Source organism: Rattus norvegicus, chromosome 10 (genome assembly GCF_036323735.1).
Source record: "Rattus norvegicus strain BN/NHsdMcwi chromosome 10, GRCr8, whole genome shotgun sequence".
Taxonomy (NCBI): domain Eukaryota; kingdom Metazoa; phylum Chordata; class Mammalia; order Rodentia; family Muridae; genus Rattus; species Rattus norvegicus.
The window spans coordinates 20,943,048-20,961,924 of record NC_086028.1 but is presented as its reverse complement, the minus strand read 5'-3'; the positions used below and the strand labels follow the sequence as shown (position 1 = coordinate 20,961,924).

At 50.3% G+C, this 18,877-nt stretch overlaps 1 protein-coding gene across 1 annotated transcript in view; it reads left to right on the top strand.

Moving 5' to 3' along the window:
• The first annotated feature begins 3,487 nt into the window (after positions 1–3,487).
• Wwc1 (WW and C2 domain containing 1) overlaps positions 3,488–18,877 on the top strand; it is a 154,265-nt gene continuing 138,875 nt past the window's right edge. Inside the window, exon 1 of the mRNA NM_001427362.1 lies at positions 3,488–3,988. Within this exon, the coding sequence (NP_001414291.1) occupies positions 3,870–3,988 (119 nt within the window). The 5' untranslated portion in view covers positions 3,488–3,869. The remainder of the gene's footprint in view (positions 3,989–18,877) is intronic.

Genomic DNA, 18,877 nt, shown 5'->3' with positions numbered 1-18,877 from the left:
CCAACCAGACCGAGACCCTGACGTTTCTCTTTTCAAGATCTCTGGCTCTGTTGGGAAGCCAAGAGTGAAAACTCACTGGAGAGATGGGGATGGAACTCATTTGAGAGAGTGTTCTGCAAGAAGCCATAGAGGAGTTGAGGGATACAACTAGGTGGGATGATACAGGCCTGTAATCCTAGCATTTGGGAGGTGGAGGCAGGAGGGTCGAAAGTTCAGGGTCTCCCTCACTTACAAAGTGAGTTTGAGGCCACTCTGGGGTACGTGAGTTCTCATTTTTAAGAAACAAACAAACAAACAAAACTAAAAAACCTCTCTGGAAGCCAACTCTTGGAACCTGGGCCCTATGAGTAGACAGTTTTGCCTTTCTGAGTCTCAGTCTGTTCTATGGAATGGAACCCATAAGAAGAAGGCTTAGACTCACTAGGCACAGAGACTGTTTCTCCTCTGGAGAAGAAGAAGGCTGTCTTAGACCGGGCGCAGTCTCTCAGCACTGTATTAAGCACCGAGGACCCAGTTAGATTAGAAATGTCTTCCGCTTGGACTCTCCCATTGCCATTGTTTCCTCTACCCAGACTTTCTCTCTCTGGCTCTGAATGTATTTCCTCATCCTTGAACTCACCAAATCCAGGGCACGATTATGAACCTCAAGTAATGCATGACTGAAGAAAGGGGACGTTATTGGCTCGGTCACAGAACATAACAGTTGTGTGTTCTCCAGGACACGTGGGTTGGATAGCATGAGGTAGGGAGGGACAGTCATGGAGTGGGAGGACAAATCTCAGGAGAGGTTCTCCAAGCCTCCAGCCCCTTAGAGCATGCAGATGCCAGCCAGAAACCACTTCTGAGACAGCTGTTTCCCCTCCTTATCTCTCTCTGCCTCCGTCTCTCCATCCCCTGAACGTTTACTTTATTGCCTTTTTTTATTGCGTGTCTATGAACATGGGATCGCCGGTACCTTCAGGCCAGAGGTGTCAGATCCCCTGGAGCAAGAGATATAGGCAGTTACGAGCTGCCAGATGTGGGGGCTGGGAAGTGGAATCCACGTTCTATTAGAAAGTGGTACATGCTCTTACCTGGTGAGCATCCCCCCACCACCACAGCACCATCCCCCACCCCGCCATTCAATTTCTCCTCCTCATTCTCATGAAATATTGCCCCATCTCTTAAGACAGGTGTGGAAAGTGGCCTTTCTTTGTTGTTGCAGTGCACACTGACTTTAAGACCATGGATGGGGCTGGGGATTTAGCTCAGTGGTAGAGCGCTTACCTAGGAAGCGCAAGGCCCTGGGTTCGGTCCCCAGCTCCGGGGGGAAAAAAAGAACCAAAAAAAAAAAAAAAAAAAAAAGACCATGGCCACCTGTGGCGTTACCTCCAGCAAGCTACCTAACCTTGAGTGCAAATGCAGACTTGGTGTGGTTGGTAGTCTCTGCTCGATCAACCCTGACGATATCCGCACTCTCATTTTGTAAGCCAGAGAGCCCTAAGAGGAAGGCCGGGAGGCTGCTTGCCTTCAGCTTGGATTCCTGTGGTCCAGTCACCTGTAGAATAACAACCAATTCAACCTATCACAAGGCTCAGCAGGTTTTACCTTTGGCATGCTTGCCCGGGGCCTCTGAATGCCTGGAGATGATTCACCAGGCATTGCAGGGGGGCAGGCCACCATCTGTAGATTACATCACCCTGCTTTCGGCTTCTGGGAGATAACCTGGGATCCTAAGGCCTAAGCTTTAAGGAATGGATTTCTCTTCCAAGGCATAGTCTAAAGGTATAAAGGAACAAGACACTGGAAAATGCCAGGGGTAACACACTCACCCAAAAAGCTTGGAAAATAAGGTACACACACACACACACACACACACACACACACTAACTGGACGTGTCATAAGCAGCCAAACATACTTTTCAGGAAGAAAAAGACATGGGTTATTTGTTTGTTTTTAGCAGAAACTAGTTCAGTTGGTGATGGCTTAAGCCCTTATTTTTCTCACTTCGTTTGGCTTTTCCCAATCAGTTGGAGGGACTCTTACGTTACTATATTCTTCTCAGAGGGAGAGGCGGGAGGATGTTGAGCTTGAGGCCACCCTAGCCTGCATAGCAAGAATCTAAAAAATATTCGGAACCCAGATGTAGATACAATGAAGGATTGATGGTTGCCCAAGGCAAAAACTCAAAACAATTGAGGACACTCACTTGGCAAGTGTGACACCTGGGGTTTGATCCCTGACAGCACAGGAAGGGGATGTGAAGGCTTTGACCCATCAGAGGAAGTCTAGAGGAAGAGAGAACCCTCCCACTCTTGGGTGGTGAGGAGCTCCCTAGGATCTGAGATCCCTGGCTTTGAAGCTAATATTGATGGACTGGAGGAAGAACTATACTCACCCCCGATGTCCCCAGGGCATTAAGACTTGGGGAGCCCACCCTAAAACGCCTTGTCTAGCAAAAGGAGCTGAAGCCCAAACAGGGGATTCCCACACAGTACAGGGAGTTGACTGGTTACTCCCCAAATGAAGAGATTCTGACAAGGCACTGGACTTCATTCTTCTAGTCCAGCTTCCTGCCTCAGGCATAGTTAAATTTGCACTGGGGAAACACCAGACCTAAGAGTGAACAGGCAGAGGGCAAAGCCAGAGGATTCTTGGCTGGATGACACCATCTTCTTTTCCCCCTTGATTCAGTATTGTTAGTGTCTCGAGGCATTTACTTACATTCTTGTTTTTTGGTTTGCCTTTTCTTTTTCTTCTTTTTTCCTTTCTTTCTTTCTTCCTTTTTTCTTTTCTTTCTTTCTTTCCTTCTTTCTTTCTTTCTTTCCTTCTTCCTTACTATTAATTTATTTATCCCCTGTGTTTGCTATTTTGACGTGGCCTGGAACTTTTAGATTTAAGCAATCTTTCTTCCTCAGCCTCTTGAGTAGCTGATAGGCAGGTGCACTTCACTATGACTGGCAAAATATGTCCTTCCTTCTCCTCCCTTGCCACCCGCTGGAAGTCCTCTTAGGGAAGCAGATCCATTGCATTCCTAATTTTAGGGACCCCAAGGAAAGCCAGCCACATTTGCAAATTACGGAGGGGAGGGTTGAAACAACACGGGGAGAATTGAATAGGAGGGAGACAGATGGTGTGAGTGCTGGGGGAAGGGACGAGAGATCCTGGAAAACTTATGTTCGCCGATTTGCAAGAATGTTTTCACTTAACCACTTCTTGCCTGACTCCTGAGTCTATCTCACAGAAAACAGGGTGTGTCAAGATTTGGGGCCACATGCACCAAGAGCCTGGACATTCGGTGTAGAGAGAGTCTAGCCTCCTGGGGCAGAGCAGGGGTCGTCGGCGATTGGGACTGTCCCACGAGGGGGCGCGTCTCGGGCTCTAGGACCCGCCCTCGCCGCGCTGGGCGCGGGGAGGAGACCCGGGAACCCCGGAGCCCGGCGCTCCGCCTCCCGTTTCCGGGGCAGCGCAGTTACCTGCACCGCCGGAGCCACACCTGGCGGAGGCAGAAGTCTCGGGGCGCGCAACGGGGCGCCGGCAGTGGCTGCGAGAGGCAGCGGCGGCGTGGAGCGCAGCGCGGGGCGGCTGGGGCAGGCAGGCGGCGGCTCGGGCCGCTCTCCCGGCTGGCTGGCCGCGTACTCGGGCCGGCTGGGCGCCGCGGCGGGCGCACATGGCAGCGTGAGAGGCGGGCGGCGCGGGGCTGGGGCCGCAGGGCCGCATGGACAGAGGCGCCACTCCGGCCGGCCCCCGTTAGGGCCCCCGATCCGCGGGCGCCACCCCCCGATCATGCTGCCTCGGCGGCCGCCTGGACCCAAAGCGGCCGGCCTGAGCCGCTGAGCCCCGTGGCGGCCGCGAGCTGCATGGGGGAGCGCGGGCCAGGCTCGGGAAGATGCCCCGGCCGGAGTTGCCCCTGCCGGAGGGCTGGGAGGAGGCGCGCGACTTCGACGGCAAGGTCTACTACATAGATCACAGGAACCGCACCACCAGCTGGATCGACCCGCGGGACAGGTAGGACCCGGAGTGCTCCGATCCGGACCCGGCACCGCGCCTGGGCCGCACCTGCCCTTGGTGTGCAGGGGGAACTCTGCGTGTCTCTTACCAGGTCTTAGTTTGCCCCCTCTCCTCACCCTCACCCCTCCTCGAGCTGTACTCTTGCCCTAAGAGCTGCAGAGAGGGGCGGACGCCAAGCGGACCGCCCGCCGCCAGCCCCAGGTGGAGGACTTAGGCCCTGGTGGCACCTGCCCAGAGTTTTGACCTTAAGCTCTAGCAGGGTTCCCGACCCCTTTAGAATGCGAGGTCTGGCCAGGGTGAAGGCAAAGACCAAACGAGGTGAAGGGAATCTCCCTTGGGGACTTCCTTGGCTGCCAGGGGGTGGTTCTGGCATGGAGGGGTGGTAGGGAGCCCACCGGTCGCTGGGAGACTACTGGAGGAAGGACATTCTGTTTGGCGAAGAGAAAGCTGCTTTTTGACAGGTGCTTCGTTGGCTGCCGAGAAAAGCTTCGGAGCAAGTCTGGGGAAGCCGGAGGTGGGAGGGGAAGGAGGGAGCGCGGGGGAGGGCAAAAGAGGGAGACTGGTTCTCCAGGAATCTCACAGCAAGTTGGAAGCTGTTAGGATGCAGATAGAGGTGAGAGGCCTCTAGCCTCCTCTTCTCGCTTTCTTCCTTCTGGGGCCAGAGGCTCCTCAACAATCCTGACCTTGGTGGGCACCTCGCTGGGTGCGTGTGGCTCTAGCTCTTGCTGAGGCTGGTAGAGTCTTACCATCCCAGACTTCCTTCCCACTTGCAGCTACTCACACCCGGCCCACATCTGCCCTGGGAAGAGGGGAGTGGTCCTTTGCTGAGAAGGTGTGTGGTCAAAGTGTCCTAGAAATGCTGGATTTTCACCTGGTCTGTGACCTTGGGGGTTTGGTGCGGGTGAAGCCACCCGGGGTGATTTTGTTAGACCTTTCATCTTATGGGGTTCAGATGAGGGGATCTGAGAAGTCCAGAATGGGGTGTGTATCAAGATGAGGGTGAATGAGGGGGGAAGGGGGCGGGAGCAGAACGCAACGAGTTCACTTTCTCTTGAGTTCATTCATTCATTCGTCCATTCATTCGTCAATCATTTCTTGAGATCCTACTCTTTGCTCAGCACTAGTCTTCATGCAATTTGGAAATGAACAGTTTAATACTACGGAGTGTTAGGCAGGCTGCTTTTAATCTTTTGACCTCAGTTTCCCTTTTGTGTCCGACTAATGGTGAGCTTGGACAGGAAGGAGTAACAACGGGAACTCAGGAGATAGAAAGACAGGCCAGCCAGGGCGACATAGTGAGACACTGTCTCAAAAAAAAAAAAAAAAAAAAAAAGTTGGAAAGTTTATAAAAAAAAAAAAACCGCAAGCCCAATTCCTTCCCACGTGCCTCACCCCACCTCTTCCCCTCTCTTTCTCTGTGTGTGTGTGTGTGTTTAATAACGGTGTGTATGCAGGTTAATAGTGCGAATGCGTGTGGAGGTCAGTGGACAACTTGTAAGAGTCCGTTTGCTCCTTTCGCTTTATAGCTTGACTCAGGGGTCAAGGTCAGTGGCAAATGGCTTAACCCACTGACCCATCCATCTCACCAACTCTCAACTCCATTCCCCACCTTGTTTGTTTGTTTATTGCTTATTTACTTTGGATCTTTGAGATAAGATCTTACTGGGTAGCCTTGGCTGCCCTGGAGATCTGCCTGCCTCTGCCTCCAGAGGGTTGGGATTAAAAGCGAGTGCCTGCCATTTTACCCAACTTAATGTTCCCGTTTTTAAACTTAAGAGAAAAATCTGAAACCCAGGGATTTGATTTGCTCCTAGTGTTTGCCAACTACGTTGTCCTTACACTCTACCTTTCAACCTCTAATTCTCTCTGTTCTTCCGGTCTCTGTCTTCCGGCCTCTCAGAGCAAGGACCCCCCCCCCCGGGAGGGGGGTGTCTGTAACTGTGTTGGCAACTTGTTACTCTTTAGAACAAACAACTTAAGTTTATGTGTCCTACAACCTAAGTCCCTGCCGCTGAGGCCAGTGTGCTGCTAGCAGTAGGGTGGTGTGTTCCTGGGTGAGTACTGCTTTGCCAACCTTGATGACGACCATGCATCTGCTGAGGGAATGATACAGCACAGAATACTTCTCAAAAAAAAAAAAAAAACCCAGCCAACCATTGCCCTTGGAAGAGGGCAAATAGGTAGCTTCCCAAGAACCGATCTGACTAGAGGATAATGAGCCAGGTTGCGGGAGTTGTGGGCCACATTTGTGACTTTCTGGTACATCTCCCTGAACTATTGCTTAATACTTGCCTTTACACCAACTCATTAATAAATGTGTTCAACAATATCTATTGCCATCAACAGAAAAGGATCTTTAAAAAGATGCAATTCTACGTTGACCAGACTACTTATTGTGAATCGCCACCTGCACTAGGCCAAGAAGCAAGCAAACTCCGTGTTTAGGCAGATGGCCTTGGTGAGAAGTCACAGCCATAGCATTGCTCGACGGGGCTGTTCGAAGTTCTTTATTTTGTGCTACCTCTTCATACCACTTGGACTGGGTTTCTATGAAGCCCCTGAGCATAGGGGTCAGGGCTGGGGATCGCTCTGTAGCCAGCTTTGAGAGTTTTGGGGCACAGCTACTCAGGGCCTGTTTGCTTCCCCATCTTTGGAATACCTTGTCTACCTGGCTAGGAGGTTGTGCCTTTTAACACTGCCTATGTGGGCATGGACTCATTGCTCTGAGGTTTGAGTGCTCTTTTGTAGGTGACGGAAACAGTTGAATAAGTGTTCTCCATGAGGCTCCTAGCGCCGTCATTTCAACCTTCCTGTCTCTCCGTACCCCAGCTAATTATGAGAGAGAAGGAGTTATGATTGGGGTTGCTCAGGGGCATAAGCCTAGGGCATTTTAACAAAACTTAAAAGAGCTTTAGGGGTTATGCGAGGGGTTAGGGAGGAGAGGTAAATTCTCCCAGAGTAGTTAGTTGCATCTCTGTAACTAGTTAACGGTGGGAAACAAACAAATGGAGAGAGAAAAAAAAAACATATTTAAGAAAATCGCACTCCTTAAGAGTATGTGTATCTGAGCCTACACCACAGCCATGCCCACCCATTCCCCTGAGTTTCAAAGAAGTTAGTCAAATGGTCCTTCAGTTGGAAAAGGGATTTCTCAGCCACCAAGGACAAAATAGTGTCTCCGGTTACCAGCCCTAAAGAATGTCTTGGCACATTCTGCCCTCTGGGACTAAGCTGTTTTGTGTGCTGTCCATGGAGCTGCTGGGGGTAGAGAATCCAGTTTTCAGCTCCCCCTTTCACCAGGGGGGTGGAAGAGCAGCCAAGCAGCCAGCTTTGCCAACTTTCTCCCCTTTTCACCCAGCGAAGACCGGGAGGCTGGAATTCCTGAGGACCGTTGTCCCAACAACGGGAGAGGGTCCAGTGGGCAGCTTGGACCCTGCCCACTGGGCCAAAGGCTGCAGTAGCGTCCAGGCTTTACCCATGTCAAGGCTGCTCCAAGCTTTACCCACGTCAAGGCCGCTCAGGAGGGACAGGTCCCTAGAGAACCAGGTGCTGCAGGTCGTACCTGAACACACCCCCTTAGAGCCCGGTGCCTTTTGCATCTGAACGTAGGTGCTTCTAGAAGCTGTCAGCAAAGGACCAGCCTCCTGCTGTGTTCGGTTTCTCGGTATGTAAAAACAAACGCACCAATTGTTCACAGAGGAAGACTGTGGGACTCTTCAGAGAAGATTCCTGAAGCCTGCTCCCTGGCTTTGTGTTCAGACCTTTCAGGACTCCCTGGGAACTCTGAACATTTTTTGGGGGGGGAGGGGTGTCCAGTCACAAGTCCAGTAGCTCAGGACCCAGTTGTCTCCCCAACAACATCAAACAGCCAATGTTTATCAACCCTACTGACAGATAATTTTGGTTGTAGGAGTGTGAGTCTACGGTAGTTGAAGGGCCTTCACCTAGACCCCGCTAGTCCAGTGGAAGGACATGACTGTTCCCCACGTGCAAACGAGGTCTTCTGCACATAATTTCTGGGCCGAGTGAACTCCTGCACACTGCTTGTACCCTCTCCAAGCCCTCTGTTCGGTGGAGAACAGATACTGGTTAAGCGTTTACTATGTTCAGGAGGGCAGCTGAGAGAAAGTTTTTCATGGGTTGTTAGTTCCACACATCTTTATTTACTTATTAATAGCATTGGGAACTGAACCTTGGGCCTCAGGCTTGCTAAGCAAATGCTCTACCACTGAACTACTGCCTCAGGTGTTGGTGTCACCCAGCGTTTGCAAAACTATCTGAATGTTAGGCAGGCAGAATCTAGACAGAACCTGTTTTTCCTATTATCTATCTATCTATCTATCTATCTATCTATCTATCTATCTATCTACTTACCTATCTATTTATTTTTGCATTTATTTATTTTTAATATGCATTGGTGTTTCGGTGTATGTCTGTGTGAGGGTGCTGGTTCCCTTGGAACTTCAGTTATAGAAGTTATGAGCTGTCATGTAGGGTGATGGGAATTGAACCCAGGTCCTCTGGAAGAACAACCAGTGCTCTAGACCTCGGATTTACCTCTCTAGCCCCTCCTGTTTGTTTGTTTGTTGGTTGATTGATCGATTGACTGATTGATTGATGGGTGTAGTGGTGTTGGGGTAGAGCTCACATTTCAGCTTCCAGCCCACACTGGCTTGCTGACTCAGGACCTCTGCTTCACTGCAGCAGGAGTTTGGTCTTGGGAAATGGAACTGAGCCAGGAAAAGTTTCACTTACCTGTGGCCATGGTCCACCCGGTGGCAAGTATGGTTAATGGAAACGGGGGTGGGGTGTTTTGATCCTGGAATCTTGGGTCTGTCACTTGGCCTCTAATGCCTTGCAAAATGCCCGTATCCTCTCTGCACTTTAGTTTTGCCTATTTGGTTTTTGTCTTATGGGTTTTTGGTTTTTTGTTTGTTTGTTTGTTTTTTGCATGGGGATTTACACAAACCACCAAAGGAGGCTGTGTGATCTGAAGAAGCAGAAGCAGGCAGGGTGACTGGTCAGCATAGAGGCCTGGCATTCTGGAGGCACTGGAAAAGGTCACTTCTTCAGCTTTTACTAGGAAAAGTACCTGTGAGATTCCTAAATCAGCCAGAGGCTGGCTCTCCACCCAGCTATGCAGTTGGGATGGGCCTTTCTGATGATGTAATCCGGGCTTCTGATTTCACTGATGAAACCCAGACAAGTGACTTAGCTAAGGTCACACAGGAAATCAATTTCAGCCTTGAGTAAAGGACGTTGCTCCTTTTTCTCTTATGGAAACTTTTCCCTAAATACCAGCTCCAGGGAGGGTCTCCTGAGCTATAACGATTTGGTAAACCGTTCATCATCATTTTTGGCTGTGCTAGACAAGCAAGTCTCATCCGTGTCAAGCCGTTTGTGTGCAGCGTCTTAGAAACGTGTGATACACGGAAGAGTGAAAGGTTAGTGTTCGAATAAGAATTACTCTTTTTTATTGGTTCAAATGGATTTAGGGACATTCGGCTGTTGTCACGTTCCAACTTTACACTGTGACGTACTTGCTTAGGTGGGAGTGTCACAGGCCTGCTGGTGGGGGGGTTTGCCCAAAGCTGTGTGTTTCATGCTTATACTTTTTTTTTTTTTTTTTGGTTCTTTTTTTCGGAGCTGGGGACCGAACCCAGGGCCTTGCGCTTCCTAGGTAAGTGCTCTACCACTGAGCTAAATCCCCAGCCCCCATGCTTATACTTCTAATGTCCCATACACATACACTTGTAACACTAATACCTGTGCACCAGTCCTTTGAGAGCTTTTCTATCGGTGTCCAAGCTTCAGCATGGCCAGACATGACGGAATGCCCTTGTAATCCCAGCACCCAGGAAGCTAAGGTGAAAGAATAATGCATTTGAGGCTATGTAATACCATGACATCCCTATTCCACGAACGCCTACTATGCCAGGGGACGTCTTATGTCAATTGTAAGAAATAGGTTGTAAAACGCTACTTGAGGTACACAAGAAGAAACCCAACGAGGATTGGAAGCCCACCAAGGTATGAAGCAGTAATAAATGATACTGTGTGCTGAATTTTATCTCCGGGCTGCTCTGTGGGTTCCGCGTTTGTGACAGGGTCTCATTTAGTCCTTCCCACAGCTGTATGAAGTCAGTAGTATCACCATTCTGTCTTCAGATGGGGAAACTTAGAACGGTTAAGTCAAAACTAATACTCTGGGGTTGGGGATTTAGCTCAATGGTAGAGCACTTGCCTAGCAAGCACAAGGCCCTGGGTTCGGTCCTCACCTCTGGGATGGTGTGTGTTGGGGGTGGTGGGGAGGTCTGTTTGGTAACTGTTAAAATTAATAGCCAGCAAAGCGGACCTCTCAATCAATACCCTATCATTCTAGCAGTAGCCTGCTCCGGCTTGATCTATGTCAGTCCCACGACGAGCCCTTCTTCGACAAGTTAGGCTGGAGTTACTGAGTACGCAGAATGAGCAAATCTGACATTGATCTGAGAGAAGATGCCACTAAAGTCCCTTGACTGGAGAAGCCAGTGGTGCCCGCCTCCCTCTTTGTGGCAACTTAGGAGATGGCTTAGAATCTGTTCCACCCTCTGGGCGCAGAAGCCAAGAGGGTGAGAGCCCAGGGAAGGAGGCAGACTCTGAAAGATGCAAAGTTGTGCGGTGAGGTCACGGTCATTTCCAAGTGGCTTGGGCGCATCTGCCAGTCAGGGAAAGAGTAACAGAGGAGGCAGCTCCTCTCTGTCCTTATCCCTCCCCCTCGTAGGAGAGGGCTTAGCCAAACTGACCTGATTTTCCAATTCCCTAGGGTCCCAGGTAGCCGAGAGAGAAACACTGCCCTTTTGAAGAGAGAGAATCAAGTTGCCTTAGTTACCAGGAAGACTGGCATGTCAAGTGCAGGTGCACAGAGGAAGAGACAGGCTTAACCATGTGAGAGCAAGAGGTGGCCAGCGCGTTGCCTCAGGGGAGACTCCATGGCCAGGATTGACAGCATCTTCGGGGAATGCTAACTTAGTGGCTGGTGGCTGTCCGTGTAGCCTCAAGAGCTCGCTGAAAACACGGGGCACTTTCTCAGCTTCTCCCCCTTACCCAGCCAGGGGTCCAGATAAATGGAATCAACTTCACTTAAAGAACTGGCTTGAGCAGCATTTGTCACTAGCAAATGGCTCTTTGATGAGGGAGCACCTCTTCCTGGAGAGCTGGACCTGTGCGGAATCCACATCTGAAGGCCATGCATGGGGAGACCACGCCGTGCCTCTCCAGGTCTTGAACCCCTGTTTCAGAATATGGTGGTGGGTGAGAAAAACTATGATTTTTTTTAAACCAATTAACCTCCATATAGATGCCATTTAAGCTTCTGGCTCCTAGGGAGGAAACCTCTTACCAACAATAGTGGGGTTAGGAGGACAGGATAGGCATTCAGTGTGGTTGGGCGAGGAGAGCATTCTATAAAAATGCTGGTCTGGGACGAGTAGATGGGGTTGAGAGAGTGGGGGGGAAGGAAAAGAAAGGACAAGTGTGTGGGGTCACGTGTTCGCCCCCCCCCACCCCCCAGTGACTCCTAGATGCTTCTACCCGTGACATCTCCCAGTTGGGAAGAAACGGGATCTTTCAGTTTCAAATGTCTGCCAAAGAAAAGGGACGGGGCTTAAATTCTCGCTCAATGGTCAGCCGGGGAGGGGGGGAAATGAAGCTGCGTCAAGATTAGGGACACCTTTGTTGGCTTTTTCTTTTTTCTTAGCTCTCCATTCATCACTGGCTGGCAGCAGGGACACCAGGCCAGCAGCAGCTGCTGAATTTCCCCAGTCGGCTGCCTGCTGTTGTCCCACCCCTTTTGGTGGCAGTCTCTGCCCTACCCCCACCCCACCCCCACCCCCACCCAACACCTTGTCTTCTCCTGTCCCTGGATCGGTATCCCTGGGATTCGCCGACGACTGGCAAACCGACTTGGAGGGATAAGATGTCAAGATCCAGGCGTCAGGCGTCTGCTCCAACGAGATGATCTAAATAACCTTCCCACCCTGCCTCGATGGCTGAGGCTTTATCAAGCTCCCCAGCGAGCGTTCCTCTGTGCACTTCAGGAATGGTTTGCAAATGCAAACCAATTCCGTTTTGAGTTCTGAGAGAAAGGGAGACCAAAGAGAAGGGGACCCTAGTAAATAAACATAGCAAAAGAAATAGACATAGCTCTCCGAGTAGATGCTTTGTTACTCTAGGGGAAACACATACATGGCTATAGTTTACCATCCCACGGTTCCCTGCACTTCATAAAGAGGGCACCAGGTCAAATCTGGCACTCTTGCCACTAGCAAATGACATCAACTCCTCCTTGACTGGAAAATATGCCACGCCTACTCCGAAAGCTTGTTCGGAGAGATCACAGCACCCCAATACCAGGCTTTACCAGCGAAGCCGTTACTGAGTAGGTAGACTGACTTATCCACCCGTTTTAGCAGAGGAACCAACCCCACCGGTGTCCTTCTTCCCAGTGGCTCAGTGGCCACAGCTCCCTTGAACCAGGCTGCCATGAGTGACTGACTGCCAGTCGCCCTGGCAGCACTCGTTATATAAATAAATCAATAAACTTTTCCTCCTGGGTCTTATCAGAGGCAAGCCCTTCAATGGAATTTCTTGAGTGAAATGACTTGTGGGTGAGCTGGCACCCCGGACTGTGTGCGTGAAGCAGGAGTGATGAATCTGTACCTGTCACGGTAGAGCTGAGGAGGAGCGTTCTCTGGTAACTGCTTGGTTGGCCGGTCACTTCCCTCCCTCTTTCCCTTTAGCTGCTGGAGAATGTGGGGATTTTTGGAAAGCTTGAGAGGCAGAACCCCGCCCCCACCCCACCCCACCTCGTGGGCCCCCTGCACTTATCAGTCCCACCCAGCCAGGTGTCGGGCCATTCACTCCACAGGTATTTATGGAGTGCCTGTGGCGCTGTGGGTCAGAGCAAAGTCCCACGGTAGTGGGGTGGACGCTTGGTTGAGGAAGACTAGCCAATCGTTAAGCAGGTTAGTTTGCCTTATGACCCGGGACCTGGTTCTCTCAAATTCCTTTACCCACGTGAGGAAAATTAGACAGGCTATATGCTGGTGGTGTGAAGTCTGGTTTTGAAAACTGGAGACCTTTGTGCCCGCCGTAGGGTGTTCCCGAGCTTGTTCGAGTGCTGGGAAAGTAAGTGGTGAAACAGGACGTCTCCAATGCACGGGGTTTACTATGGATTGGCGAGTGATGGAGCATTCACAGAACTATGCAAATTCCCGGAACGATGCAAATACAGCTAAGGGTGATAGGGCCCTTTGAGTCCATTTCCTCCGCCCCACCCCCACCCCCTGCACCGTCTCATCTCATGTTAAATGACTAGATGTCATTTAACAAATATTTATTGGATGGCGTGCCTGGAATATGCCAGCCTGCATTCTACACTGGTGAATGAGCGTCACGTATCACCACAGAGGCTGTTGCCCTCCTGAGGCTTATCTTCCAGAGCTCTCACTGATCACCAACCTTCAGGAGGCATTGGAAGGCCTCGGGGCAGTGGTCTTCACCCTTCCCAATGCCTCGACCCTTTAAAACAGCCCTTCGTGTCGTGGTGACCCCTGGCCGTAAATTTATTTTCTCTGCTACCCCATAATTGTAGTTTGGCTACTATCATGAACCCTAATATAAATATCTGTGCTTTCCGATGGTCTCTGATGACCCCTGTGAAAGGGTCATTTGAACCCCTCCCCCTCCAAGGGGTCTCGCAAGCCACAGGTTGTGTGAACCGTGAACCACTGACTCAGGAAGAAGAGAAGGGAAGGTGGAGAGTCTAAGGTCACTCTGGGAGAATTCCGGTTCTGACTACGGAATGCGGCCAGACACCTGCGTGTGGGGGAGACCCCCCCGAATTCCATTCGAAAAAGAGAATAGAGAAAAATATCCTCAGGTGATTCCGGGGTGCAGCTAGATTGGAGAATCATAGCCGTAGTTCAATATCTGCTTTCCGGTCAAGTTGGGATGAGATTACATGGGAGTACTGCATGAAGGGCGCCCAGGCGGACATCATCTCAAAGCACGTCATTATACGGTTCTACTCGGAAACATTGAGTTGGTTGAGGAAGGGGAGGAGAAGCAGCCATCTAGGGGATGTCAGACGCTTTGCTTTTTGTCTGTCACCTTCCCCCGTCTATACCTGTCTTGGTATTGTTTCCTGATGTGTGAGGCATAGAAGGCTCCTTGCCTTCTGTGGATGGGAAACTATCCCACTCCCACTACATTTATGATGCTTTTAAATCAGTTGGCCTAAGCCCTTTAATGTCGTCAGCCTTGGGGCTTTGCTCAGCTCCCTTTCCACCTGAAGGACCAGTTCAGGATTCTACCCACATGCCTGCATCCCCCAGCCCCTTGAAGAGTGGCTGCTGGCGTCTACCCCACCCCCAGCCCCCTGCATCATAGCCCCCCACCCCCAACCCCCTGCATCATAGCCCCCCACCCCCATCCCTTGCATCATAGCTCGTTGACCAGAATTGATCCTGTCTAATGCTTATTAAGACTTGACACTGCGTCAGTCTCTGGGCTGTGTGCCTTGACTGTATCCTTCAGCTTTGCCCAAGAAACCATGCTGAGACCAAAACTCTTGTTGTCATTATATCCATCCCGGTGAAGGGGAAACCTGGGTCTAGAGAACTGAAAACTTGTCTCTGGTTGCAAAGCTACTAAGTAGCAAAATTGTCCTTTGAACCACCCCACTCCTCTCTTCAGGTTCCTCCCCATTCTGTAGGTCAGGCCAGTGTAAGCTGTTTAGGAGAGCAACGCTGAGTTAGTCTGGTGGTTTCAGCCATAGCTTCCTTCGCTTACTGTGATCCCTTCACGGCTACATAAAGTCGCTTTGGGCTTTCTGCTTGGTCTACTCCTGTTTTAGCAGATGCTCCTCTCGGCATGCAGGGTTGGTGTGCTCTTCTGCGTCCCCTGGTTTGTCAGCACCAGGTGATGCTTTCCTCGGCTGAAGTTCCTGTCTGCACTGCAGACTCCCACCTTCTTAGAGACCCTGTTCTGCTTAACGGAGCCCAGTCAGGTGATTTGGGTCCAATCCTTGTTTGGCAAGAACCAAGTCTCTCTGTGGCTTGGGGGTCTGGATAGCCCACGGGTTTGGTCTGCAGCATTTTCTGTTCAGCTACTGGAGCAGCCTTTGGGATGTTTGTTTTCTTTGGAAGTCACTCGAGTCATCTCGGACTTGGGTTTGCCGAGCCGGAAGTTGGTCTGGCCATGTTTGGATTACCTTCCACTCGTACACACTGGGTAGAGTTGAGACTTAGACTTCTAAGCCCCGTGTGGTGCACACACCTATAATCCCAGCTCTTGGGAGACTGAGACAGGAGGATCACAAGTTTGAGGCCAGCCTGGGCTATCTTGTGAAACCTTGCCTGGAGAAGGAGGAGGAGGAGGAGGGAGAGGAGGAGGAGGGAGAGGGGGAAGGGAGAGGGGAAGAGGAAGAAGAGGAAGAGGGGGAGGAGGAGGAGAAAGAGGAGGAGGAAGAGGGGGAGGAGGAGGAGAAGGAGGAGGAGGAGGAGGAGAAACTTGCCCGTGGAGATCAGGCAGGCCACGCCCCCTGCACCTCTCCTGTGCCTCAGCACTTCCCATCCATCCTCTCTACCACTACTCTTAGAACAAAATGCCCACCACAGTGGTGTTCTAATGCTAAGCAGAGGCTTCCTTGGTCTCCCAGTGGTGCCCCTAGTGCTCCACGATGGTCAGGGAAATGGGAGGCACTTTTCATTCTCCCTCCCTGCCCATCCCTAAGCGTGTGCCTCCTATCACCCGGCCTTTAACCACCAGCTCTCAGGGTCCCCTTTCTGAGTCCCTGCATCATGTGAGAATTTCAGCAATCCTGCAGACTGCTGCAGATCTACACACACGGGTCTCGTCTTGGTCTCAAACGCGTTGAAGCACGTGGTTGTTCAGACTCTACAAGTCCACGTGGGATACAGTGCGGTGTGGGTTTTCCTCCTGCCTGGTTCTCATCACCCCTACCCATAGGCCATTGCTACTTTCAAAAACATCCATCTTGAGTCTCCCCTCCTTCTGCCAAAATGCCAAATTCTGTTCTTTTCCCCTGGCTTTTGCTGCCTCATTCCTTTCCCCCTGTTCCTACAGAGGCTGAGGTAATAACAGAGACCAGGTGAGGGGTCTTCCCTCTGTTGGGCCAGCCTGTGCTCAACTTGAGATTCCTGTGTCATACCCCAGTGCTGACTGTCCCCTTGGAAGCTGGCCGGAGGCTATTTTCTAAGCCTTATTTCCCTCGCTTATAAGGGAAAAATAACAATAGTGCTGGCTTTACTGTTGGTGTTACTGTCGCTTTGGTGGTATTTTTAATCAGGGTCTTACTGTGGCAGACCTTAAACTGTCAGCAATACTCTTGCCTCAACCTCTCTCTCAAGTGCTGAGACTTGAGGTATAGACTATCAAGTTTCTGTTTGTTCGCTTTTTGAGATATAGTCTCACTGTGTATCTCTGGCTTTTCTGGATCTCATCATGTAGACCAGGCTAGCCCCAACCTCACCGAGATCAGCCCGCCTCTGCCTCCCAAGCCTTTGAGAAGGCCACTATACCCAGGTATGAACTACCACTTTAAAAAAAAAAGAGTGTTTTAAAATCTCATTTGGGCTAGGGAGATGGCTCTGTTGGGTAAAGTACTTGCTGTGTGATTAAGTTTGATTCTCAGTATCTTACTATGTAGACCAGACTAGCTTCAAACTCACAGAGATCAGCTCGCCTCTGCCTCCCAAGCCTTTGGGAATAAAGACGTGTGCCACCACACCCAGGTATGACCTACCGCTTTTAAAAAGAGTGTTTTAGAATCTCATGTGGACTAGGGAGATGGATCTGTTGGGTAAAGTATTTGCTATGTGATTAACTTTGATTCTCAGTATGCAACATAGCAGCCAGGGGTAGGTAAATAGGGATGGGAGGATCCCTGGGGTTTCCTGGTCTAGCTGAATGAGAGAGCTTCTAGGTTCACTGAGAGACTCTCTCTCTCTCTCTCTCAAAGTAGGAGATGGGAAATGACTAAGGAGGCTGCCCAGTGTGGACTGGCAAGTGCGACCACATACACACACACACACACACACACACACACACACACACACACACACACACTCAAACATACACATACATATGCTCATACCCACAAAATACAGAAGCAAATAATTAAATAGCTCTCTCTGGGTTAGCTGTGTACTGCTAGAGCATTTGCTGATCATTCAGGAGCCCCAGATTTTATCCCTGGCAACACAGAAATAAAGGAACATACACAACCCCTCAGCTTTCTCAAGCTTACTTAGATATGTGGTATTCGGAATGATTAAAGCAACACAGCCAAGTTGTAAAACTTCTGTGCGAAATCCCACGCCTCATTTACCTGGATTTCCTGTTTCACATGTCTGCTTGCGTTTCCCCCCATCCCATCCCCCATAACATACAGCTCGAAGGCTCTGGATAAAATATAAAAGCCTGCACCTAGAGAACCGGAGGTATTTCCAGCTTCTTCCAGCTTGGGTACATTTGCGCGGATATTGTGCAACATCTTGGAGTTGGGGGCCGAAGTCAAGACATGATAGTCATGGTGTTGCATGGACAACCTTTATGCAGAGGCTGAAGGTCGTTTCATATTTTCACTCATTTTGCTCATGCGACATGGATCTGTGGGGTAGAATTTTCCATCTTCATGGTATGTTGATGCTCAAATTTTTCAGATTTTGGTGCAGTTCAGATATTGGCTTTAAGAACTGTGGACGTTCAGCTTTCAATATTCAGAAAATTATCTTATCGAAGATAGGTCGGAGTCTTTTTAATTTTACAAAGCACCCCCCACCCTCACAGTCCAGTATTCAGTAGATGAAGTTACCAAATTCTCGACGCTGGACCTCTGCTTCCAGCCTGTGTGGGTCATGGCAGTTCCGAAGCCTGGCCTACACTCTGCTTTAATCTTTGCGTGGATCTGCTAACCCCCATTATAACCACTGGGACCTCACCTCCTTTCAGGACTCTGGCTCCCTGAGACCAGTCTTTCCTGCCTCCCCTCTGCAGCTGAGTTAAGAAGGTCTGTTCTAGTCAGGGAGGCTGCAACTCACTTAGAATAGTGCTTGTCTAGCATGCACAAAGCCCTGGGTTCGATCCCCAGCATTCTGTAAGTTGAGCATGATAGCTTGCACATTTCCTGTAATTCCAGCATTCAGAGGTTGGGGCAGGAGGGGCAGAAGTTCAAAGTCATCTCATATATGTAGTATATGATTTGAGAACAGCGTGGGCTCCAGACGAACACCAAGTAACAGAAAGGCCCATTCTGGTCCACAGTGACCTATGAAGGCTGGGCCTAGAAAAGAGAAATCGCATAAGGACTTGGGGGTGGGGACCTCAAGAAGCCAAAGATAACAACCCAGGCCCACCTGGGGGCAGATGAGAGAGCAACTGAAATCCCATAGTCTCCCCTCTTTTCCCTCTGCCCTCCTCCTTGAACCCCCAAGTGTGAACCTGCCTTTTACTAACCTATGACTTTGCGTAAACCCTTAAGTACTCAGAAATACCAGTAGTTAGTAAACTACGATAGTGTTCTTGTGCTGCTGACCCAAGCTGTGTGTGAGGCTGCAGTTAACCTCCAGCCCTCAGTCCAGACAAGCATCAAGAGATGCTGACTGGAAAGATAAGGGATTGGCCTTGAACTGCATTTCCATGGTAGATAGGCAGACCGTAGCAGCTGTTCACTAGGGTGTTGTCACCAGCACTGGGCATCTTCCTTCCCAAAAACATAAGAGCAGTTGTTCTAAAGCTCATGGCATAGGTCTACCACCTCTGAGCATTTGCTTTGTTCTAGACTGTTCCCTTGTGGCAAACTCCTATTCATTCGTGTGAACC